The sequence below is a fragment of the Apis florea genome, unplaced genomic scaffold (assembly GCF_048593485.1).
Source record: "Apis florea isolate Af1SG1 unplaced genomic scaffold, ASM4859348v1 contig_3367_pilon, whole genome shotgun sequence".
NCBI lineage: Eukaryota > Metazoa > Arthropoda > Insecta > Hymenoptera > Apidae > Apis > Apis florea.
The window spans coordinates 1603756-1631022 of record NW_028256746.1 but is presented as its reverse complement, the minus strand read 5'-3'; the positions used below and the strand labels follow the sequence as shown (position 1 = coordinate 1631022).

The window sequence follows — 27267 nt, the reverse complement described above, 5'->3', positions numbered from 1 at the left end:
TCTTTTGTTGAAAAAGACACACACACATGGTATACCTTTTACTCAGCCCCTTCTATTAAAGAAAAAAATGTATCAAACACACTTTGTCGTTTATTGCAGCGCCCTGGGTGAACGCGAAGAGGAGAATAAAACTGAGAAGAGACCCGAGTTTGGACAAAGGGCATAGAAGTAAGTACGTTGTTATTTTTGAGGAATTAAAATCGAGATCAATTTCTTCTTTCCCCTCCCCCCCCCCCTGAGCGAAGGAAAATTGGAAAAATGATCTCGTCGCGACAAGAGCGTGAGGAGAGGAGACGCGATGAAACGCGAGATATAAACGACGATCCGTAAAGGAAGGTTGATAAAGCATTGAAAAGAGTTACGTGTAGCGCCGACAGGGTGTGCGCGTGACGTTTAATTACTCGTTGCTCTTTCTGAATAGGTTCGCTCACTTTTCACTCCTCTCGAGATGCGCGCGATGAATTGCATCGAATGAATCCTCGAAAATCGAATCCGACACGGAGCGAAATTATTACCACGTGGGGATTAGAGTTAAAATTATCCTTTGTACACGATACGACCGGTTACAAAACCGACGAATCACGCGGTTTAACGCGATCGGTTCGCGTCCAAGGGAATTCGTTACAATGGGAACAGTGTTGTGGGTTTGTCGTAACAGAGAGTTTGTTCGAGTTTGGCGGCGGACGTCGAGAGATACGTATTTCCATTTTCGATACTTTTGGAAAGTTACCAAAAGTTAGAAGAATCTTTTTCTTATAAGGCGAATTTTAGGAGTATTTGGAGAGAAAGGAGAAACGTTTATTGCGCAAGTGGTTCGAGTTGAAAAATTCGATAGTTAATTGATTACCCTTAATGATTCAGCAGATTGGATCGAAATGAAAAGTGCTTACACAGCGCTTTCCAACCGACTTACGAAAGTATTTGTGATTTATTACAACGGTATATCGTTAAATGAAAATAGCGTATATTCATTGAATCGAACAATGAACGTTTTATTATATTTGATGTATCGTGCACAAAAGTCTAGTTCCAATTCATGTACAATGTTTTTAATCCGTCTTATTTTCTACGTATATATTTTTCTCTTTGTACATTTCATATTTACATTCTGCGGCTAAAAATCCATACGGATATTTAGAAATTTGCGAGAAGCAAATTGTTATCGAATATTTCATTTCAAGAGTACAGAAAGATAAAAATTTTTTTCTATATACGAGACATTGTTGAATTTAACGAATTGAAGTTCGTGTACGATTGATTCTTTGATTCAATCGTTTAATTCAACTTATCAAAATATTCGGATAATCGATATTCGTCATAAAATCTAATTACACGAAATGTCTCGAAAACTAACATGACGTCTTTACCCTTCCAGAAAGAGGAAACTAGATAGCGCAAGCGTAATTAAACTTGTTAACGATGGCCGACAGTTTACACGTGTTTGCTCAGGATTGCTTAAAAATTGAAAGAGCCGTTTCACAGATTAGATTGCCAGCCTTTATCCGCTCTCGAATTAAATTAATCGTTTCTAAGGTAAAATCTCACTCGAGAAAGAGTTCTATTCCATCGAAATTCTGGCCCAACACGGTTTTAAATGTCTCTCTCTCTCCTCCTTTCTGCCTTTCGTCTCTACCTTAATACTCTTTCTTCCCTTTTCTTTAATCCACGTAAATAAATAATAGACTTTGACGATCGATTCGAATCGAAGATCATAATTTCTCTCAAGCCAGCTTTCTTTCAAATTCAATTTTCTCGCCTCTCCTCGCTCATTTCATTGAATCTATTCAATAACGATTTCCTTTTGTGAAAATTCTTTTCTCGTGCTGCGAGATGGACACGATCCTTTTCGAACGTATATCATTCCCTTTGTTCTTATTATTATTTATTAACCGCAAGAAAAATATGATTTCAATTCCTCCGATCGACTCGTCCTTCTTGAAAACATTCACAATTCGATCGTCACGAGTTTTGAAAGTTCTCCTTTAAATCGTTAAAATTGAATCAACGAAGATTCGCAAACTTTTCGTTATCTCCAATTTGAAACGGATCGCTTTTCCCTCGTTTCATTCCCGTATTATCTCGACAAATAATCATCTTTGTTATCGGTTCGAGCTCCGGCAGCGCTGTTCAACGAATTAATGCGATTGGCGGAGAGAAAGGGCAGAGGGAAATTCGATTTGCCTACGGGGGAATTTGGGTGGCAAATTTTCGAGGGCCGCCATCAGGATCCATCTCATGGACGAACGTTAACAAGATGGAGGCTGGCTCGAGTATTTATCGAAAATCCCGTAGAGAAACGGGCAACCGATCAGATAATTACGCTGCAACGTCATTACCAGAACAAGCCTGCGGCTCCCAGACCTTATCGTAGGCCCGGTATTCCCAGCCTGTTAATTAAGCCTGAATGACGGCCCTTGATTGGCGTTCTCGCGTCGACGCCCATCAAAACTGGTCAATTCTCTGTCTTCCTCTGGTCTGCTCGCGAACAATCTGCTCCTTCTTCCATTTTTCCTATTTGCCTCTCTCTCTCTCTCTGTTTGCATACGAATAACAAACCTTCAAACTTGCCTTTCTTCATTATAAATCCGCCGTTTCCCCCCTTTTCGACTCGTCAACTTTCCTACTCTTTCATAATCCTCCAACTTGCTATTCTTTCCTCGTTCAAATTACACATCATCCATTTTCCCTCCTCTCGATTCGTCAACTTTTCTACTTTTTCTTTTCCTTTCTTATTTTCTCTACTTGTTTCTTTCTATGTCTTTCTCTCTGTTTGCATTCGAATAATAAACCTTCCAACTTGCCTTTCTTCGTTATAAATCCGCCATTTCCCCCCCTTTTCGACTCGTCAACTTTCCTATTTTCTTTCTTCTCTATTTTCGTCTCTCCGTATACAAATCCTCCAACTTGCTATTCGTTCAAGTTATTCAAGTTCATCGTTCATTTTCGATTCGTCAACTTTTCTACTGTTTCTTCTCTTTCTTATTTCCTCTATTCCTTTCTTTCTCGTCTCTCTGCTTGCATACGAATAAGACAACAAACCTTCCAATTTGCTATCCTTTCTTCGTTTGGATTATGAATCCCTTATTTTCCCACTCGTCAACTTTTCCACTTCTTCCTTTCCCCTTTTATTTTTATTCCTTCCTCCCTTTCCTTCTCTCCACGAATAACAAATCTTCCAATATCCTTTCTCCGTTTGGATTATAAATCCGCCATTTTCCCTCTTCCTCCGACTCGTCAACTTTCCTCTTTATCTTTCTTCTTCTCTCTTTTCCGTTCGCGGCAAACAAATGACAAATCTTCCAACTTTCAAGCTTCCCTTTCTTCCTTCGAATCCGCTGATTTTCCCTTCTCGTCAACCAGAGAGAAATTATGACGATCCCGTTTTCACGAGCGGAACCGATGATGAAAACGAAGAAGGGGGAGGATGTTCGAAGTGAAATTTCCGCGAGATGCTCCAAGATTAACGATTCCGATCAGAGATTGCCCTCTTTCGAATAGAGGAGCACGCGTTAATCCCGCCGCCATTACCAACCAACCAACGCTAGAAACATCGAATGGAAATACCTGTTGCTACGCGTGTGCGGGGTGTTCATTAGCCGTGACGTTGGTATTAAATTAGCTCGGTGTTAATCGCACGCTTTACTTCGTTACTACGGACATCCGTCAAGAGGAATATTCATTGTTTGCCTTCCCTCCCCTCGTCTAACCTCGTGTAATAATCTCGTTCACCGAGATAAAACCGGTGAACGAACTCCGCGAATGCCACTCGGCGTATGAAAATTCGCGCAAATTGTTCGAGCCAAATTAACCGAATCCATTTGGACGTTCTCGCTTTTCGTTATTTGTTATTCCGTTCTTTTTTTTTTTTTTTTTTTTTTTTACGTAATTTTCGAGAGTTTCGAAAACGAGAGAATTTTTCTTCTTCTTTTTTTTTTTTTTTTTTTTTCATTTCATTTTAGGAAATCGATTCACCTCCTCCACTCGCTCATCGAGTTAACGAGTTTCGCTAGCTAGTTCCGTGGAATTTTTTTCTATCCTTTTTTTTTTCTTTTTTTTTTATTCATTAGAGGTTTATATATGATGACTCGTTTTATCTATTATCGGAGTATCGATCATTTTTCCTACTTTTCGAATTTTTTGATTTTTTTTGACCCGTTACAGTACAACGGCGATGTGATGATTTTTTCTATTTGAAAACGCGCTGCTCATCTATTCAATAAGGATACGACATGTATGAACGAGAATTTTTTTTTTCTTCTTTTTCTTTTCTTTTTTTTTTTTTTTTGATTTTCCAAATTCTCGTTATTGAAATTTGACGTGTTTCCACTCCTCTCGCCGATTTTTATCAATTTATAACACTTGGCGATCGGAAATCTAATATTTTTTTATCTCCACGGAATATTTTTTAATTGGATCGTTAACTATCGCGTCTAAATATTTCTTTTTCCCACCTTTCCATTCCTCCCCAGTAGAAGAGACACATTTTCGCGGAGAACGAAGCTAATGATAGTTGGTTGACTTTTTTCAATTTCGAAGCATTTAAATCGTTTCGACGATCCTTTTTCTTCTTTAAAGAGCACGTATCGGTTAAAAGTTATATTTTTATCGGTAATAAAATAAAAGGCCATTGGCCCAACAAAAACCGTTTGTTTATTCAAACCGTGAAATAGAAATAGGAATAAATAACGAATTCGTCGAAATCATTTTGAAAACGTTTCTCGCGGTCGAGATCAACATTTTTTTTCGCGTTGTGATAAAAAATTATTGGCCAATTTTCGATCGAGTAACAAAAAACGATTTCACTTATTTCCTTCAATTTCGAGCGATTCTTCAATTTCAATAATCCTGTCGTTCGTTATTTCGTTCACAAGTTGTATTTGAATGGTGCCGCGATCTGCCGAATTTTTAAATGGCATAATAAAAAAAAAAAAAATCTAACGCGGAAAACAAATTTGCGATAGGACGAAAATCAAAAGTAAAGCCAAGCCAGATTTCCCTCTCCCCTTCCCCCCCTTCCCCTCCTCCTCTTCGTCGATATTCGTATCACTGGCCAATCAACTTTGCGTGCGTGTACCGATTTTTGCCCCACGTGTCGCGCGTCAGCGATCCATCGATTTCGAAGCGCAAAACTTCGAATCTTTCGACGCGGAATTGCAGGGCTACGCAGCAACGAGGCGACAAAAAAAAAAGAACGGAACGAATCGTGTCACGCGTAATAAATGTCGTCTTGACGTTTCGATCGACACGCGGGGGGATCGAAATAGAGTTTGATTTACAATTTTGCAGAAACGCATGAAATTTTGAAATTTTTCGACTTAAATCAAATACTTAATTTACAGAGCATAAAGGTTTTATCTCCTCGTTTCTCTTCCTCCTCCCTGTTATAACTCAACAACAATTTTCTTTGCCGAAACTTCTTCTTCTTTCTTTCGCTTTGTTGTTATTACAACAAGAGCAGTTCTCTTTCATCGAGAACGAGAAAAATTGGATTTCTTTAATCGATGCTTCTTCAGTAAATTTATAAACTACGTGGAAAAAGAAAAAGTCGTACATTTATACCACCCGAGGGATTAAACTAACTTTTTCATCGTGTATTATATATGCTCAAGTTATTCAATTTTACAGCCGCTGGTTTCGGTCTAAGGGTGGTTGGCGGTAAAACAGGGACCGATGGACGTACGTTTGCATACGTGATGTGGACCCTGCCCGATGGGCCAGCGGCAAAAGTTGGTATACAGCGAGGCGACAAGGTAAGAATCTCGTCAATTTTCTTCTATTCTTTTTTCTCTCTCGAAAACTTGTTGTAACTTTGTTCGCACTTTCTTCTTGTGAAAAGTATTTTTTTTTTTTTTTTTTTTTACTCCTTCGACGCGTATATCGAGCAGAGAGACAGGTACGGAGTTTGGAAATAGAAATTGGCATCGCAATTGTTTCGATCGGGCGCGTTTGGATCTTGGGATGAAATAAAAATGTGTTGCGCCCATAGAAGCGGGTAACATATTGCAAGCGGTTAATGCGTGCGAATATCGACAACCATTCTCCCCAGCTGTGATTTTAATTAAGTTATCGACAGCTTTGCGCCCAACGCAAACGCGCCGCAATAGTTCACCAAGCAAACCTATACATCTCGCGAAATCGTATCGAATCGTTTACGCGTGATCGTTTAATTTTATATAAAAATAGCTTTGCTCTCTTCAGGATTATATCAATACATCTCGACGTGGTGCACAGCAGTCGTGGAGGATCTGAATCTTGTATCTCGACTTTCCCCATCGAAACTTTGCGCGAGGCGAAGTGGTATTTCCTTGTAGGAGGAAAAGCATTTTGACGAACACCGTTGAATGAATAGAAATTGATGGAAGAATTGGCGGATACACAAAAGTTGCGCAACTGCGTAACTTTTAATCTTTAAACTTATCTTTTACATCAGATTTTTTTTTTCGAGAATTTATTTCTGATCTATTTCTTCCTAGATTTCAAGATAGGAGAAATTTTTTCCGTCCAAGAGATCATACAAAACAAAATTTGGAATAGTTTTGAAATAATTTTATCATTAAACACCCCTTGCAAAGGATTTCATTTAATCGTGATAAATAAACTGCCTCACGCTTAAAATATATCAAAGATACATCGAAGATTGGTTAGTCTAATTTAGGAACCAGTTTAATGCGCCCATATTTTTTCTCTTTTTTTAAAATTACGTTACAGCCACGATCGAATCGAATAAAACGGTGAATATTTCAAACGTCGGGTATAAAATAATGCGAAAGTTACATTGAAGATTAGTCTAATTTAAGAATGAGTTTAATGCACCCATATTTTTTCTCTTTTTTTAAAATTACGTTACAGCCACGATCGAATCGAATAAAACGGTGAATATTTCAAACGTCGCGTATAAAATAATACGAGAGATACATTGAAGATCGTCCTAACGAAATTAGTCTAATTTAGTTTAACCGATATTTTTTTTTTTTTTAAATTACGGGATCGAATTGAATAAAACGACGAATACACCGAATGGTCATTTTTCTTCGCCTACACCTTTTCATAAATTTCTCCCCTCCCTCGTCGTGATCGCGTTGGAGAGAATCGAACGTACACGAATAATTGCCTCGCTCGGCCATTAATTGGAATAAGCCTCGACGCGAGGTCGATTGATATTTTTTTTTTTTCTTTTTTTACCAACTTTAAATTGCCCGTATATTTTTGTTATCCGATATTGCTTTCCAATTTAGGAAGCGGGCCGCGTTTATCACGGGCATCGTCGACGAGCATCCTTCAGACAACTCGATAACAAAAGTTCTCTTTTAAATTTCAAACGAATAAATTGTTTCTCAGCGTGGAAAGGTGGGGGTTGCACGCGAGATCGTTCGTTTATCTCGTTTGTTTCTGCGTATAAAAGAATGGAGATTATTCAGAGAGCAATGCTCCACCAGCTTTTCGTAAACGAGAAAAGTTTACTTCATTTTCAATTATCGAATTCCACGTCTTGGCGAGCTTCGTTGGAGAAAATATTGGAGATTTTTTGCTCCTTGTAGGTTTCTCTCCTTTATAAATAAATAGATTACGTTCCATTGTTCCACATTCTCGAATCCTACGACATCGCATATGATTTGACAGCGTTTCGAAAAAAAAAAATAAAAGAGAGAAAAAGGTATCGACATATCGAAACATCGCTATCGAAGACACAAAAAAAAAAAAAAAAAAAAAAAACGTCGAACGTGTGCTTCTGCAAGACAGAGGATCGTCCCTGATCGATGAATAAAAATTTGTCCGTACTTGTTCCCAGGTGTTAGAGTGGAATGGAGTGTCTCTGGTGGATCGAAGCTTCGAGGAAGTGGTTCAAATAACAGAGCGGAACGACGATGTGGTCGATCTGGTGGTCGAGCACGTTGCCGACACGTAAGTAATAATAAGAATCGATTCCTTGCTCGCTCCGTAAAGAAAAAAAAAAAAAAAAAAAACACAATTTTTCAAATTCGAAGGACAATGAAAATATATATACATATAATTACTCGAAAAAAAAAAGAGAAGAAAAAAAAATAATCAGTTTCAAAATAATTATAGAGAGAAAAAGAAAGGAGAGCGATGATAATAATAATAATAATAATAACATCATAGTCGAATCGAATTGCGAAAAAGTAGTTAAGCCGAATTGCTTTTATCAACCATCGCTACTTTTTACGTGACACGAATGCAAACGCAGCGGGGACCTGCCGGAGGATTTAGCCGCGGTGCCATCTGGAAAAGTGCCGGGGAATCTGGGACTGCTGATGGGTGAGTACGAAATCGTCCGATATATGTGCGTGCGTGCGTGCGTGTGTGTGTACACGTGTACGGCGGGGAAAAAAGATGAATCGTTAGATGAATCGTTAGATGAATCGTAGAGGAGGGTGGTAGAGTGCATCGTCGGCTTTAAAATCGATAGCTCGCGCGGAGGATTCGCCCGACTCGTGCACGCGCGGGTTTTCGAGAGTGGAAAAAACGATAGGGAACGGGGGAGGAAGGGAGGGGAAGGGAGAGAGAAGAGGAAGAGAAGAGTTGATTGTTTTGCGCTCGTCAGTAGCAGCTTGTTCGTCTTCTCGCCGTGTATCACGGATTAAACGGGTACGTTCTTTTTTCGTTTGCTTTTTTTTCTTTTCCTCTCTCTTTATCGCATCGTTTGAAGGGGAGTTCGAGAAGAGGGGGAGGGAAATGAAAATAATCGAACGATGGAACGATTTTCGATTTTTCACGATTTGACTTTTCCAATCGTTACGGAGATTTTTTCCCTTTGAGATTATATTAATATTGTTGTTGTTGTTGTTGTTGTTGTTGTTGTTGTTGTTGTTGTTGTTATTGCTTAACGCACGTTGACACGTGAAATGTATATTTTTTTTCAGAAGGGGAAACGGATAAAACGCCTTCATCACCGACGCGCAGGAAACTGCCAAAGACGCCGGTATAACGAGTTCATAAATTGACACATGATACACGTGACCGTCTCCTCTCTTTCTTTCTTTCTTTCTTTCTTCGTTTTTTTTTTCTTCTTTCTTTTCTCTTTCTCTCATTTCCACACGCAATGTACACGCATACGCATAAAACATATATATATATATGTTTATACACACACACATACACACACGGGAGAAGTTAAACCTCGATCAGACCGAGTTCCGTTAGTGTTAGCCGGAAAGCGAAAGCGCCACCACCTTATCTTACTTTCAGAAAATCGGAACCGATCAACCACCTCTCTCGGTCTTTCGCTTTGTACATGTACATACACTATATCTCATACACGTATAATAATAATAATAATAATTAATCCGATGCGAGTACCGAGCCTTACTTCACTTGTTACTTGCATGTATGTATGTGTGTATGCGTGAGTGCGTGCGTGCGTTTAATCCAATTGATAATTATATATGACACGTGTATCGAGTAACAGTTAAGAAAAAAAAAAAAAAAGGGGGGGAGGAAAAAAGAAATGGCGACAGCGACTCGATGACGAACGACAACGTCAAAAAAACGGCGTTCCATCGGTTTTCCACCGATTTTTCCACGAGAAGGGACACAAGGAAGGATCGCCAAAGGAATATCTCTCGAATTTTTCTCTCGATTTCTTTCCTTCCTTCTCTCTTCCCCTTATCCTTTATTTTATTTATCCCATCAACGCTAGCATCCCCCTTGTAAAGGGATGCGTTTTGAAAGAATTATTTCGAATAAACGTTTTTTTTTTCCTCCCCTTTTTTTTTTCGCTTCGCGGAGAGCTTTCCACTTTCGAATTGTCACGGTCCGCGGTCTTGCTGACATATTAAATTTGTACGGTGTGTACATGCACGGTCACGTCGTCCTGACGGGGTGCATAGAGGCTAGGTGTAAATATTTATCGCGTTGATGCGCAAATCTCGCGCTGAAACCGCGAATTGATGGAAATTGGAATACCACGCTTTTCGAAACGAAACCAACACGATTTTTCCTCGGTTACGCGGAAATTTTTTTTCTTTCTTTCTTCTTTTTTTTCTTTTTTTTTCGACGCACCTCGTTAAAGAGACGCCACGTCACGTCGTGTTATAGATATAACACCGGATATATATGGAGACCAAATTTTGTACGTTTTTGTATCCGAAAAAGGGAGGGGAAGGGAGAGAAATTAACTTTGAAAATGTAGCAGAGATTATTTTTTTTTATATACGCTACATTCATCGAACTTTTGCTACGTTTACCATTTTCGATGAAAACCATTTTGCCTGAAAATGGCGCGATTCGATCAAAAATGGCAGGGAATGCGTTAAAGGGGAATCTAAATAAACAAGAAAAAAAGAAAAAAAAAACAAAGTAGGGAAGATACTTTTATCTAGCTACTCTAATCGCGAAAACCGTTTAAATTTTTCGAAAACCTTCCTTCGAGACTCGTCCATTCGATCCCCCTTCTACGTTTCCCAACAAAACATTTAACCAATTCGAGCGAATTTTAATACGCGCGTTAATTCGGGAAATTTCGAAAACATGACGAAACAAAATTATTGCACTCTCTGGCCTATATATACCATATCGTTTCATTCCCTAAATACAAATCTGAACCAAGGCTCGAAATATATTCACCACCTTTCGAATCAGAAGCGAATAAACTTCAGTGCGATTGTAATTCTTTTTTTCTCTCTCTCTCTCTCCCTCTCCCTTTCTCGCGCGAAAGGAAATGTCCCGTTTCCCGTGGAAAAATCGCGAGGTCCTCGGTTTTCGCAACGGATTTACGGAGGTGGTAGGCGAGGAATATAAATGGAGGTAAATCGCGACGTTTCCCGTAATTTCGTGTCTTTCCGATCGAGTTATCGGAGGTTAACACGTATATATCACGCTTTCAAATCGAATGTCTCGTTTTCGAAACGTGCGTCACGTGGATAACGTAATAATATCCCCAGCAGCGTTGGCCGAATTAATATTAGAGAGAACCACGAGAGTAACGAGAGAGAGAGAGAGAGAGAGAAATGACGAACGCTTGGTTGTAATAGAGGCGCTATTAGCCAAAGGATCACCCATACGCCATCATCCAGTGTAAAATCATAAATTGTCGGTCAAACTGTCGGCCTGCTTCGTATAAACGAACTTTCCTCTTCGCTCTTTGTTACATTATACATTACGATATAACACGTTCGAGCACCTGTATACACCTGTAATAATCGAATACGTGTCTCTGTTATTTTTCTTTTTTTCTTTTCCTTCTCGGGGGTGGATCTGTAAATATATTATATACAGGGTTTTCGACAATAGGTGTATAACGTCGTATATATAAATATATATATCCTATAAATATAAATAACTAAGAGACAGAGAGGTCGTTAACGAGTAAAGTTTCAAAAAAAGAGATTCCTTTCGAGAGGTAGATCCTTTACCGGATTGAATATTTTTTTCCTTTTTTTCTTTCATTTTCCATTCTCTTTTCCTTACCTCGAGAAGAAAGAAACGAAAGAAAAAGACGAAAATAATATAAAATATCTTCGTTGCTCCGTAACGAACACCAACGAGATGGATTTCGTTCGTTATTTCGAAAGGCATCCGGTTTGATAATTCGGTCGAAGTATATTGCCGATCGATCGTTGCAGCCAGAGGTAAAGCAAGAAACGCGATATCTACCACTACTACTACCACTATTACTATTACTAGCTGTACCCGTAGATATTTAACAAGTCGACGAATTCTTGGGATTCTTTGTGAAAAATTTTTTCCTCGTTGCGAGAGCAATGTAGCTTCGTATTTTTCTTTTTTTTTTTTTTCTTTTTTGTCGATCGAGGGAGAAAAATTAAAACTTGGAAGATTATCCGTGAATAGAATAGAAAAAAAAAAAAAAAAAAAGAAGAAGATAAAATCGCATTTTTCTTTTCCGTTGAAAAGCTAGCTTCTCCAAGGGAAATATATTACACTTAAAATATATTATATAACGAGTTGAAAACGAGAGAAGATTTGTAAATTTCACGTTAAAAACTTTTGATTCGTAGAATTATATTCTAAGTAAGCAGAGAGAGATAGAGAGAGAGAGAGAGAGAGAGAGAGAGAGAGAGAGAGAGAGGGAGAGAGATCGGAATAAAAAGTTTCGAGAGGTGCGTTTGTGGATCGATGTAACATTAAAATACGACACAGGACCAAAAAAAGTAGATGATTCTTCTTCTAATAATTAGATATATATATATAGTTTCCGTGTCTCGGTGTTTCTCGTAAGAGTTATTGTAATTACGTAATATCGAAAGGAGTTATATAATAACGAAGACTTAGAGAATTCCATTTCACCGTGTAAATGTATTATTCCATAGTGTAAGCTAAGAAAATTGACGCGGATGTCGAAACAGTTGTTGCATTATTGCAACAAAACTGTGACAAACAAGCGAGCAGTTTCAAAGTGGCAGAACAAGGGATTGCAGGTAACTCGTGCCGATTGTTCACATCGACGAGAGAGAGTTTACGTTCGAATAATAATTGTTGTAACGGATTGCCAGTGTTGCAGATTAGTTCGAAACACCGCCTTCCTCGATCGGATAAAATTTAATCAAACGTCCATAGCGAATATCCTCCTGAAGAACGTTCTATACGAATTCTTTCTTTCTTTTTTCTTTTTGGATGAAAATTCGCGAAAAGATCGTGCCGGATTTATTTTGTACACAGTTTTGTGCGTCTTGATGAAGATTCGGTTTCAACGACGATTTTCACTCGAATACTCATGGAATTGACGTCGGTCATTCCAGAGACGAGGCGCTCTCTGACGTCAATTCGAAGCGAGCTCCCGATGAATGGGATGAAATTTTATATTTAGCCCCGCGACGACGCGCTTTTATTAACACGTAACCGCGTTATTTCCATTTAACGAAAGGATTTAAACGTAATAAAATATATTCGATGGAATGGAATGCGCGTCTACTCAAAAGCGGCAATTAAAGTGACGTCAATCTCGTCGAATCTCTATATTCGATATACGTATGTATGAATTTAAACCTCTGTATTATCTGCCCGTTGTTGTTTCGAGCAGATGATAAAACGACGATCGTTTTGTCGAGTGTAACAATCATCGGATAAAAAGTTGTATTCACGTTTCGAAACATGTTGAGCAAAAAGATTGTTGAAAAGAAGAGGAGAAGTAGTACTATTTTTTTAAATCAATAGTCTCGTTGTCTCGATGTATTCGAAGCAAAACTTCTATAATATCCAATCGAGTCGAGTAACTTTTACTTAAACGTTTCCTCCTGTTGAAACATTCTCTCTTTCGTCGAACGAGCAACACTTCTGAATGCGGGGGGAAAAAATTGCTCCTTCACACGAGGACAATCACAATAACGAATTTCATTCGATCTCTCTTTTATCAAAAAAATATAAAGTTTAATAATCGTATCGAATTTTATCCATTCATGTGTAAAAATAGATTAACAATTCTAATTGTTAAATTTCGAAACCGAACGATCGAGTTACCTGCAACGAAACAACTCCTTTGAAACTGAAATTGCATTTACACACACACACACACACACACATATATACATACCATCAGCTTCGAAAATTATTGTGGACGCGTCAATCGTATCTATGTTTCACCGAAGATCGATGTTTTCTTTTCTATCGTTGGAGAAAAAAAAATACACACACACACACACGCAGATGCTTTCGACGCGTGGCCGCGTTGTTAATTCGAGACCCTTTCAACCAATTTCAAGAGGGACTTGCTTCGTTCGTCGCTGCTTACACGATGTTCAATTTTCACACACGGTTCGAAGGAGCGTACGACAATCGGTCTAGATGATAAAAAAAACGCCAAGAAATGCGTGCGTGCGTCCGTGCACCGGTGCATGTGTATATGTAATAACCTTATATAGAGTAGAAAGAGAGAGAGAGAGAGAGAGAGAGAGAGAGAGAGAGAGAGAGAGAGAGGATGAATGTCTAGAATCTCGCACTGACTTGTCTCAATTTCTCATCGTTACTTCGATCTAGATTCTTTTCGAAGCTTTGTTTCATCGTGCGTTAATGATTTTCAGAAGAAGCACAACTTCAGGGAGAAGAAACTACTTGTCGGAATGTTTAATTACTGTTAATTATCGATTCTTGGAAATGGAAGCTCCTCGAACGAATTATCGTGCTTAACTCGATGCTTCCATAAATCGAAAGAAATAATAGGATGAAACGAAGCTTCCAAGGGATTAAAGCGACTTAGAGATGTAGAGGAGTCGGAGAACAATTAGAGAGAAGAAGCGAGCGTATAAAGTAGCTTCCTCAAAAATCTTCAAACTCCGCGTATCGCTCGAAAAAGTTCGCTCGAAGAAGCTCGCGATGAATTAAGCGAATAAAGCGTCGTTACATGCCTTCGAGCGTACGCAGAGAGAGAACACGAAAGCGGGATACGAGTAAAATCCAGGGTCCATCGTGGCTTGCGCGAGGGAGAGAGAGAGAGAGACGAGAGTTTCGTCGAGGAAGCGTCGAAAGGATCTTCCCCCTCCTTTTTTCGCGTCTGATTACGAATAAAAAAGAAAAGAAAAGAAAAAAAAAGAAGAGAACGGAACACTGAGAGAGTGTCAGTTGGGGGCGAGTTGCGACTTCTTCTCCTTTCTTCCGCTTTAACGTCCCCCGAATATTCCGTCGAATTACTATTTACTTACTAATACACACACCTATACACACACACACACGATATTCTCGTGTTCTCGAACTCGCATAGAGACAGACGAACACGTGCACACGCTTTCGAATAACTCTAGCTTTTTGATGATCCACGCGTATAATATACAGGCATACATACGCGCACTTATATATATATATATATATACAAATACACTTAATCCTAAATTAGATTTAGATAGTCGACCGTCGCAAGCGGGCGAGAAAACGATGAACCTGACTCGATATCCACGCGATTGTCCTGTGTAAAATCGGATGTAAAAGATAGAGCAGAAATAAACGGAAAAAAATAAGGAGAAACGAAAATAAAAAAAAAAAGAGTGTAAGAGAAGAAGAGAAATTTTTGGCGCGCGAAAGTTGTGCAACCCGCATCTTTTCTTTGCATCTTTCTTGCATCTGTTTTTTTTTTTTTGTTCCTTTTTCGATTTTCGTTCGGGGTGGTATAGTTGGTGGAAAAGGTGTGCACAATTTTGTAAACTTGTGTCGTATAAAATTTCGTAACGTTATATCAAAATTATTCTTTTCTTTTTTTTTTTTTGTCTCGTTTTGCGTTTGTCGCGTTGAAAAATTAGGAAAACGTAATGTAAAATAGCGTTGTGTTTATTCGCATACACGACACGTATATACGTCGTGTAAAAGTTTTCAATGTTAAATCGACCGGAATTGTACAACGTGTTTCGATTTACGATCTCCGCCAACTGTACGTACGTGTGAGCGCACACACGCGAAAGGTAATAAAAAAACGCGGAGAGAAATAAAAACCGCGTGTAGACGGATGCGTATAATGCGAGTGGAGACGTGAAAAAAAAAAGTTAGAGCGGGATGCGTGCGCGCGGCTTTTTTTTCGCCATCCTCACCTTCTTCGCTTTTCTTTTCGTCCTCTGAACACTCTCTTCTTCTCCTCCCTTTCGTCGCTCCTCTTCTTCTTTTTCTTTTTCTTTTTTCTTTTTCTTCGTGTGTGTGTGTGTGTGTGTGACACACGCGCGATTCTGTGTGCTCTATATTTCTCCTCGTATACGAGGCTGCACGAGGCACTTTCTTCTCTCTTTACTTCTAAATTCTGTTACTACGCCTCACGTTTACTTCAGGCGACGTCTCTCTTCACCGCATCGACATTCGTCTACGTATTGTCTCTCTCTCTGTGAGCCCAAAGTTTCATGTATATATATATATATATATACAATATATACTCCTATATATACGTATATTATATATACATATATATATATATATTATGTATAACTGTCGTTTCTGCCGTTTCTCCCATGTATCACACCGCTTCCTCCCTTGACCTACTCCTTTAAAGAAATTGTTTGGCTACGAAAAAGAGACTAAAAGAGAAATAGACCCGCTGACGAAAGAGAAAAGGAAATGTAAGTTGTCCATGTTGAACAAACTTAGCATATTGGCCCTCCATGCTATTTCTCTCCCAACTGGCACGACTCTAGTTGTGTATTATTAGCGTGTATTATTTTCTTTTGCGGCTCGTCCCTCTAACTTTGCGTTTTCTCCACATACCACATTTTCTTTTTCTTTTCCTTCTCTCACGTTTCTCTTTGTTTTCGTTTTGTTTCGTTCTTCGTCGTTTAGGTAATGGCTAATTCGTCGTTTTTTTTTAGCAGTAATCCGCTCTCTCATAGTTTGTTTCTTGTTCCTCGTTCCTTGCGTCTCGTTTGCTACTCCCTACTCCTTCGTTTCACGAGATTAGAGGAAATGGATGAAACTGTGGCATGAGTAACGTGATTAGCGTAGCTGATTCGACGTAGAAACTTTAAAGTTAAAGTTTTAAATAGCACGAAAAAAAAAAAAAAGAAAAGGCACTAAATAGCGTTACACAACAATACATACGTGAATTCTTTTTAGGATGCACAAAATTAGATTTCGCGTTTCGATATTGGATCATCTCGGTGAGTAATGTCGGCTTTTATATTTGAATAAAATATTTTTGATACGTCCAAGAAGCAAATTCTTCGATTCGACGCTGTCCACAAACGGTAGTCGAACGATATTGGAAAAGTGTCGAAATTGAGGAAATGGGTTTTCTCAGGGGCAAACTTTTCAGAGGAAATCACACTTATACAGATGTTTGATTTTCTAGAGTGAAACGAGAATGTGGGATGAGAAATGAATCTTGCATAGCAATTTCAATCGTAAAAGGCAATACTTGACGTATAAAATTCGATCTCTTTTTAACAAAAAAATTTCGTTCGGTTATAAACTTGCAAAGTAAAGTGAAACTGTTCTGGTTGTAGTTTATTGTTACCGATTAAACAGATTACACGCAGCTTTGGTAGATAAATGACCGGCATTAGCAAGAGCCATTTCCATTACTATGTTCGAGCAGAGAAAAACAATTAAAATAAAACGAAATAAAAAAAAAACAAATTCAGTCAGAATTATATATTGCTCGATCAATTAAGACAAGAAATTTTTGAAAAAAAAAAGAACGTTAAAAATATACATCTAAAAAAAGGAAAAAAAAAATGAAATAAATTTAATTTACTCTTCTTCCATGGAAACTGGATTTTTAAAACGACATTACCCGTGAAATGATCTAATAACGATGAAACCACTTTCAATTAGATTTCACACGACGAATGCATAGATTCCTTTTTTTTTTTTTTTTTTTTTTTAATTTAACCGAATCCTCTGAACAATTTAATAAAAATTCTTGCTTTATAACATTTTTCTTTTTATATATATATATATATTACACGTCTCATTCATTGACGAAACTTTATTCAATTTCAAATATCACGTACGAAACGAAGGATTAATTTTCTTCATTCATTCATCTTCATTCCGCTCCTTTCGATTTTATTTTCGCTCTTCCTCTCGTTCTCTCTCTCTCTCTCTCTCTCTTCTCTTCTCTTCTCTTTCTCGCTCTTTCTGTCTCTATCTGTCTCTTTGTCTGTCTGTCTGTTTGTACCAATCTGTATATATATATCGACTCTTGTTTCTGTCTCTAAGCGCAGTTTTTTTACACGAACAAAACGAAAACAAAAAATTCGTCCCGATGCGTGTGATGTTCGCCAAACGTCCGGAAATAAAAAAAAAAAAAAAAAAAAAAAGGAAGCGAGACGAGGATCGAAAAATGGCGGATGTTTGGCTTACGCTTTCCCTGGATTACGCAATTTGTTAATCGGTCGAGATATCGATTATTCGTTGAATAATCCTCTCGATTGAGAAAACTTTTTTTCGCGAGATCCATCAGAGTCGCGCTTCAACTCTGTTCTCGAAGCACGTGTTGAACAACGTTGATCGATAGCTTCTCCTCGCGCGGATTTTCTCGCAAGCGAATTATAAGTTGCCAACACTTTCACGGTTTAGAAGAGTTTGTTAGGGATGTGACGAGAGTAGTATTTTCTTCCTTTGAACCGTTTATACAAACGGTTAAATATATATATGTGTGTGTATGTACAATGAAGTAAATCGTCACTTGTTGTTGTGAATTGTGAATTGTTCGTGCGTATTCGAATCGAAATAAACGGGCGCTTTGAACGATTACGCGTAATTAATTAATCTACTAGAGTGAAGTCAATTATCGACAGGGATGGATATATATTAATTGACAAATAAATAAATTAAACGCTTCAACGAATGGCTCGTTACCGAATTAATTTCAATATGGATTATTATATGGAATAAAAATTTCTGTCTAGTGTCTAGCCAAACAGAATAATAAATATTAACGCGATTTATTATATAATAAATGTACAAAAATAATGAGAAACGGTAGATACAAGCCGATAATTATTAATATTTAATCCAGGATCGTCGTGAAAATGGTTGGTTAACGCGTGATTCGCGCAACAAATTTCCAATCTAATACGGACTTTGTAAAAATCCAACACCCACGTTGATTAAAATATTAAAAAGAATCGATGGAAAAATAATTTACGCAATTTTTGTAATCTTCGATCGATAACAAAAAAGGGAAAGCGTAGAAAGGATGGTAGCGGCCTGACACGTTAACACGTTACAAAATTGCTTCTCTCGCGACTCTGCTTCGGCTTTAAAGGTGTTCTTCGCCGGATCGAGCGCCTCCCTCTAACGTATCAGCGTTTCAAAAGCCGTGCTCGTTAAAAAAAAAAAAGAAAGAAAGAGGATCGATCGGCCACCCTGATCCGATCAAAAAATCGAAGCGATCGAAGAGAAAACGATCGTGAAATTTCACCTTCCGCTTCCTTCGTTACGTTTCCCTTTGCCCTTTCTCTGCCTCGTTGTCAATCGACATCGTCGATGGAAACTTTAAGGCCGAAAAAGCGCCGCGACACGCAACACGCACACGTAGCTCCGCTTGCGTAGCCCTTTGAAACGCGTGGTATCTCATATTCGAGACTTAAATATCGTTAAATATCGTATAAATTATATATCCATATATATTGGAATTATACAAACTATATCATTATATATCTGAATAATACAAAAAGGAGGAAATGATACATCAGTATCATTGCTGATGTTTCTCTTATTGGATATTAATATATTTTTTTTTATATATATATATATTTTGTCAATGAAATATATAATGCGTTAGAATAAGTCTCGAACGTGAAGATTTGCAGTCCGGGAAAACGGTACGGAGAGAAAGGCACAGAGATCATGTTGGCTTATTAAGAATCGTGATGAAACTATGAACGAAGAGGAATTCGCGAATGGATCAAAGGAAGGACGGAAAAACGGGAAACGGACCTTTTTCTTGGCTGTAGAGATCAGTGATGGGCAAGGATAACTTCAATCGGCGATCTTCCAGATGATTCGAATAAGTTTTTAAGTGGAATTGCTACTGATTTCTCGCAAAGTGACGTTTGCTTTTTGGAGAATTGAAAAGAGGATATAAAATTTAAATAAGACACCATGCTTTTTAATGCGAAAAAAAAAATGAATACAAAACACGTTTTCGCAATGGACAGTTCTGTTTTCGTTTTACACGTTTCATTCTATTCTCGAATTCCATTTGCACATATTAACTGTTCCGCTACTACTGAAAGGCCGCAGCCACCTGTGAATCTATCTCCACGCGCAAATATTATATTACGGTAAAAAAAGTCGATTTAGCGTTGAAATTCGTTTTATTCCCCCGATATATTATTTTAATTTTAACCGTTTGAAAATAAACTTTTATTCGAGATATCTGAACAGTTTTTCTTCAATATCGAAATAATCGAGTGATCGAGATGATTAAATTTTAACTTTTTCTTCGCGTTAAGAAAGTATTCCGCTTTCAAATTGTCTTTGATCAATTTTTTCGAAATTATCTCAATCGTTACCAACATCTTTACACTCGGATATTGATTTACTGCTAGCAATTCCATTTATAAGAACCTTTCAATTATTTACCATCTAACGAGGACACACTTAAAATTCTCTTCTCGCATATCTATCCGTTTCTTTCTCCCATCCGTTTCAAGAAAGCTTTTACACAACAGAATTGTTCCGTTAGCGTTATCGTTAACACGGCATCTCAGTTCATCAATATCCAAAAAAAAAAAAGAAAAAATGAATCAAAACCATCGCTGATCACCCGCTGCATATCATGCATCCCCAGCTACATATATATATATATATATATATGTCGTGATTTCTTCCCAGTAATTTTCTAATCAGCAATCTGTGCATATATCGCGCATATAGTTTGCTTTCAGCCTTGGAAAAAAAAAAAAAAGAAAAAACCTTTCGCTTGCGCATGCGAGGGAATGAGAATTCGCTTTCCAATTTCCACGAGTGTTACGCGTGCAACACAGACGTACGATCTTTCGATTCGGTTCTCTCTTATCTTCTTCCCCCGATTAAATTGAATCTCTTTCTCACCGCTTGACTCGAGCTCGATTCTCACGATCTTCGATTCTCTCTTCGCTTCGAGCACGGAGATCACGTCTTTGTTCATTCGTATACTCGCCATTATTATTATTATTATTATTAGATACTTATTATTTATCGATCCGCGAGCGGGATCTTCACACCACTCTGTGCTGCCTCCTCGATTTTAGGAGCAGATAGCGAAGGAGAAGCAGGTGACCGGCCGGATACAGATACAAGTTTCGTACGAGGCGGATCGCAAGGAGCTGATCGTCTCCGTTTTCATGGCAGACGACTTGTGCGCAAGGGAGGACACGGGATACGGCACGTTACCGGAAGCGTATGCCAAATTGGCCCTGGTTCCGATCGGGTAAGAATTTCTAACGGAGGGATAGATATATAAGTATATACGATAAAATTAGCGTTTAATTTTGTTTTTCATAAAAATAATCCTCTCCTTTCAGTTGGTGAAAATGCTTATCGAAAATCATATCCATATTATGGTTTACTTATACTTTGGAAAAGGTAGAATGCAGCATCCCGACGAACTTTTCGACGAAGGATTAGTAAGTTGAAAGGTGATCGAAGAAGTTGAAAGGCAGTTTTGCCGATTGTTCCTTCGCCAAAAAGATTGTACTGCATTCCAAGCACATTTCTCGAAGTGGTGGAGCATAATACGAGGGATATGGTTTTCGATACGCGTTTTCACCAATTGAAAAGGGAGGATTATTTTATTTTAGAGGATCACGTTGGGACGATATTAATTAAAGCGGTCGTTTCGTGTCGCTTTTTTCTTGTGTAAAATTTATCGTGTAAAATTTCATACGTGTATCAAGGTCTGATTACATGTACGTTTCAGCGCTGATCAAATTACATTGAAAACCGTGGTCGCGGAGCCAAGTCAAAAGCCAATTTGGAATGCGACATTGCTTTTCTCCGGGGTTGACGGGGAGAGCTTGATGAAGCGGGCAATCGAGGTGACCCTCTGGGATTTCTGCCCCGACGGCGACAACGTTTTTCTCGGCGAATGCACCGTTGATTTGGAACGGGCCCTCGAAAACGACAGAGCAGTTTGGTAAATAACTTTGGTATATAACTTTTCCAAAGATAAACACACGATATCGGCATATACGAGCCGAATGATTAAAACGATGACACTCTCCATCCATTCTCTATTTTTTCACCACCTACAATTTTTCTCGTATTTTCGATACTTTTCTTCAAATTTTAATGATTAACATTTCAGCTGGATACAGAACAGTCAATCCGTATACGGAGTGTTTACATGTATCGATGAAATTTCGAGCCACATTTGACTTAAAGAGAGTATTTAAAAAGAAAAATACGCCTACGTTTCGCGATCAAAAATTTATAATATTGCTGAATATTCTTACAAAATAATAGGCAATAAAAGTGATCAAATCTCCGTTCAGATCTTTAAAAATTTTTCAAAATTCAAATCGCTAAAAATAAAACCAAGAAATATGTTCGATAATTCGAAAAATATTGGCCCTAAAATTTATCCAAAAGATCTATATTATACCTATCTACGATTCGTACAAATAAGAAACAAATATCGTACATATTTCACGAATCCTTAAAAATAACACAGCTCGTTCCACATCTCCAAGAGTATCTTCAGAATTTACAAGCGATCGATGATAATTAACGTACAAAGTCATTCGTAGCTAGATCACAAGGCTCTCGTCAGTTTCTTAAAAAAAAAAAAAAAATATATTGATCCCTCCTTTTTTCACAAGAAATATCTACGATTCGTAGAAATAAGAAAGAAATAAAATAAATATTTCTTCACAATGTCATTCCCCACATTCGAAATTACATCTCGAGAATTTATTACGTATAATCGGGAAACGGTTGGCAGGTATCGACTGGAAGACCCGCGTGGGCTTCGCGCGTGCAAATCGCCCTACTGTTCCCCCCGAGGCTCCCTCTCCATGGAAATTGCCCAAAGGTTGCTGCGGAAGACGGAGCTGCGCGAAAGAAGTTACAGCGACGACACGCAAAGCGACAGCGGAAGCCCGGAGCTCTGTTTCCTCCACCCGGATCACGCCTGGCATGCAAATTCGAGAAGGGGATCCAGCCAATCCGAGCAGCTAGAAGTCGAACCGTACGAACTTAACAGGGATTACAGTAGATCCTTGCCGGGCAGCCGAAGGAGCAGCTTCCAGAGCCAAGGTGGCACTGACAGTAAACGTGAGTCGCCACTTTTCATAATGATTTTATCTTTCACATCTATTATCGGGCAAATTGAAACCATTTACCATCGTTATTTTTATTGTTGAACGAGCTTTATTTTGCGACTAGTCGGGCAAAGGATTTTGTGTATTGAAATTTTATGAAAACAGTTTGCGAAAACAGATTGTTTAATATTTGAAAACATTTTTGACAAAATTATTGTAATTTGGGATACGATTCTGATTCTGATATATATCTAGCAGAATTTTAAGTTTAATTTAATTCAACTATTACGGGATTCGTTCATAAATAATTAATAATCAATCTTATTGTTACTTTTACTCGAACATTTATTTTTCTATGATATCGTTGCGTTGTAAAATTGACAAGTCGTAAATTGCAGTTAACGCGTTTATAAATTCTCGTAGAAGAATTTTGCATTTGTACACGTTCGTTCTTATATAAAGACGGAGATGCTATTAGGAAACAAATATGTGTGGAAAAAAAAAAAAAGAAAGAAAGAAAAAAAAGAAAAAATAGATAATGGAAATGTCGATATCTGGAAAAAGTCGAATATAAATGTGAGAGCATACATTGTAATCTAAAAGCTGAACAAGAGACCATTATTTTTCCGTTGAGTTCTCCAGTAAAATTTCACTGCTGGAATATTCGTTGCTATTTCAATCCCTTCTATTTCTGTGTCGAAGAGTTTTCGTTTTTTCTTTCCATAAAGTGTAAAAAAAATGAAATAAATTGTCACGAGGTTACCTCTCTTTGTAAAAAGAAGAAGAAAAAAAAAAAAAGATCGACGAGGTGTAAAATTTACAAGCATTTAAAATCACTCTGCCACTTCGAGTCAAATTTTTTCAAATAATTCACCGTTCAAACAATCGACAATCGTCGAACAATCGATATTAATTTATTCGACGCAGATTCCACACGTTGTGTATTCACGTATTTAAAGTAAGATTTGTAATAATCGGATCTTCTTTTTCGAGAAAGCATTTCGTTCAAAAAAACGATCACTGCTAGAATATATCACGGTTGTTTGACTTTTCTACTTTCATACGTTGATGAAAAAATCGGGTCAGGGTTGAAAATCGAAATTCCAAACGGGCGAGAAATTTTAGGTCATCCACGACGCCTCTCTTCTCTTGTTTACACGTCCTTGCCCTCAAACACGAACTAGATTCTACTTCTATCTTCGTTTTCAAACCCTATCCCAATTCATTTCTGTTCACTCGATCTCTTCACCTTTCAAATGAAACTCTACCTCTATATATATGTATAATAAGTCACCAAATTTTCGTAATAATCTTCAGGAATTATTAATTATTAACTGCTTCAACATACTTTCTCGCCCAATCGTTTTCATTAAAATCCGACAATTCTCGAGATTTCGAACAGGAAGCCACCTTTCCAACGATCTGTCGATTCGAAGGAACGTGCAAAGTAATATAGTAACGATTTTGACAGGCGGAAGTATGGGGGAGACCGAGATGCCGACGATACACTTCAACCGAGATCGGCGACGGAGCTCGTTCACCAGGCCAATGAGGGATCCGGAGGAGATTCTGGAGGGTCTACGATCGCTGAAAGCGGCCAAGAGGGAGCTTGGCAGGACGATGAGTCTCTCGGGAGACAAAAGACGCGAGAGCCGTGAGTATGGTTGCTTCTCTCTCTCTCTCTCTCTCCTCTTTTTTTTTGGCCTAATCATTCTCGCCTAAACCGACCGAATCGTTCGCCCCGCTCGTCACTTCGTTCATCCATCCGTGCCGATTGTTTGCCTGTCTGTCTACTATCCGTCTGACTGTCTCTCTCTTTTTCACACGCTCGTCGTCGATTTATTCTCTGTATTCTTCTTCTTCTTCTTCGTCTCTCTCTCTCTCTCTCTCTTTTCTCTCTTATTTTTCTCACACACCACCACTACCACCACGGTTCTCGATCGTTGGATCGTCGATCGGCTCGATCCATCCTCGTCCACCAGCCGATCGAAGCAGATCGAATCTTCCTCATCGCCGCCGCCGCCGTGCGTATCGTACGCATGCGAATAAATGTGTGTGCACGGACGTACATGTATGTATCCGTGTGTGTGTCGAGGGTAAACCGAATTAGAAATCGGATTTTGATCGTCGAACGCCTTCGATACGATTCCATTCTCGACTGAAGAGAGGGACGCGTTTGAAAGGGTTGATTAAAGAAAAATTCTCTTCGATTACGAAGGTGTATTTTCTTTCTTTTTTTTTTTATTAACGAAAAATGGTTTTTTATGTGTGTATATATGTATATATATATATATATATGTGTAGGTCCGTATCATTTGTGTACATATATTTTTATGCATTTTCTCATTACATCATTTTCACGATCCTTTTTTATTATCTTACACTATTATGTGTGTTTCTTCTCTGTGCGACACCATGTCTCTCTTCACACGTCTGTTTGTTTCTCTGTCTCCCCCACTCTTTTTCTCCGTGTGCCTCCGTGCATCGATGATCACGTCCTCCATCGATCTCGCGCGATTTGACCGAGCGAACAAGTATCCTGGCAATAATAATTTTTCTCGTCCAAGTTAGGCGTCACGTTCGAATAGTGTCAATAGTGAAAAGAGAAAGAAAGAAAAAAAAAAAAAGAAAAGAAAAGGAAAAAGGAGAATAACTAATCGAACCGGAAACGGATCGGCCTGGAAGGGAGCCTCGTACACTTTGGCGCATCGATGATGATATTTGAATTAGAATTCTGAAGTGTTGATTCTGAAGTGAGATTTTAACAATCGATGGAGATAACTTCGCGATATTCGATAAATATCTCTCTCTTTGATTCGATCGAGCACAAATCCTTAAGAAACTAACGTTATTCGAGCCAATTATGCGTTCCAAATGTGCGATAATTCGCTTCGAAAAAAGAGACTTCAACTGTCGTGACTGCAATAGCTCACGGATAAACTAGATTTAAGATACCGGATATTTAGAAAGCTTTGGCGTCCTCTGCTCGGAGAATATACCTTGTACTACGTTGTTGGCATCGATCCCGTGTAAAGCACGTACACGTGTATCTTAAACGTGATCAGAAACGTGGCGATGAAAGTTTCGTAGAGTAATAGTAGTAGTGACACACGTAATAATGAAGAGGATGAGAACTTGGACGTCACGATTCACTCGAGTCAAAGATATATATATATATATGTGTGTGTGTATATGTGTATAATTATCACGTGTTTCGAGGTATAAGTTTCGAAAACGAATTTTTGAAAGGGATCGATCGATCGTTCGATCGTTCGTTCGGAAGGGGAGGGAAAAGATCGTAGAGATCTGCCTCGCGTTAAACAACCGCGTGTCATTCTATATATATATATATATATCTCTGCCTGCCTGTCTGTCTATACTCATTGGAGAAGTTGGCATTTCCAAAAGTTCATCCGTCGCAATGATCTGTGCTCTATGCTCATCTCTGTGCGATCGCTGTTGCGCCGCTGTTGCCTGTCCGCTCAGTACTCGTTCCGCCTGTGCGCCAGCCTGAGACACCCGATATCATTCGACAAGATCGAGAGAAACGATACGATTGGCGAAAAAAGAAAGAAAAAAAAAATTAAAAAAAAAAAAAAAATGTACACGAACAAAGGAAACACGAGCAAAGGTGGTCGAAAACGGATGGAGGAGAGAAGAACGAATCGCCGAAAATCCCGATGCGTCTCGATTTTTCTTCTCTCCGACTCCCCCCCCGATCTTCCCCCCTTTCACACGTGCCTTTTCAACGCGCCACTCTTTGCGAGTTCTCTCCAAACGTTGTGTTGAAAATAAAAAAAAAAAGAAAATACCACGCCAGGCCTGGTTCCTCGTTTCACCACGTTGAAACCAGCAAAAAAAAAAAAACCGCCAAGTGCCAAAAAGCTATTTGCGCTGATCGTGTTCTCCACTATTATATTATTATTATTATTATCATTGTTATTATTATTATTATTATAATTATTATTATTATTATTATTATTATTATTGAGTGTTCGTCTTCTCTCATTGACTTCCGTTGACGAAGAACGCCCACTCGACCGGTCGGTGTTCTGCCAATTTTATCCCAATCTTTGTTGATCTTTGTTGATCTCCTTTCTCGGTCGGCACCGTCCGGCAATCTCTGACATGCGTACACGCACGCACGGTCGATCAAAATGCTCGGTTCGCTCGGTCGAAACGCCACCGTCGGCCATCGTCACCATCCCGACACCCCGATCGACGACGAATCGTGGGCTCGATCGACCGACCAACCACAACATCATCGATCAACGACAACAGCGTGCGTAGTCCCAACGGTTACTGTGTGGCAGTGCGAGCCTGTATCTCCGAGGACCGGTAACTCGGCCTCCTTCCCACTGCCGCACTCCATACCACCTCGATAAATAACCACAGGACACTGTGGGCCACCGTCACGGGCTTCCGGTAAGATACATTTTCTCGCTCTCTCTCTCTCTCTTGCACTTCTCTTCTCTCTCTCTCTCTCTCTCTCTCTCTCTTTCTTCCCTACGTCTTTCTCACTTTGTCTTCCACAACTGCTCTTTTCTTTACTTTTTTTTTTCTTCTTCTTCCTTTTCTTTATTCAGTCTCCCCCCTTTGTTTACCGTCTCTTTATCTCTGTTTACCTATTATT

The 27267-nt window shown here is 38.7% G+C and overlaps 1 protein-coding gene across 2 annotated transcripts in view; it reads left to right on the top strand.

Moving 5' to 3' along the window:
* The window catches only part of Fife (regulating synaptic membrane exocytosis protein fife), a 128648-nt gene that overhangs the window by 89183 nt on the left and 12198 nt on the right, over positions 1-27267 (top strand). For both annotated transcript variants that reach the window (XM_086911695.1, XM_086911694.1), the window contains 9 exons: positions 100-168; positions 5626-5750; positions 7790-7902; positions 8207-8277; positions 8883-8941; positions 20625-20803; positions 21293-21508; positions 22316-22647; positions 24106-24288. In XM_086911695.1, coding sequence (XP_086767821.1) covers positions 100-168; positions 5626-5750; positions 7790-7902; positions 8207-8277; positions 8883-8941; positions 20625-20803; positions 21293-21508; positions 22316-22647; positions 24106-24288 — 1347 coding nt within the window. The remainder of the gene's footprint in view (positions 1-99; positions 169-5625; positions 5751-7789; positions 7903-8206; positions 8278-8882; positions 8942-20624; positions 20804-21292; positions 21509-22315; positions 22648-24105; positions 24289-27267) is intronic.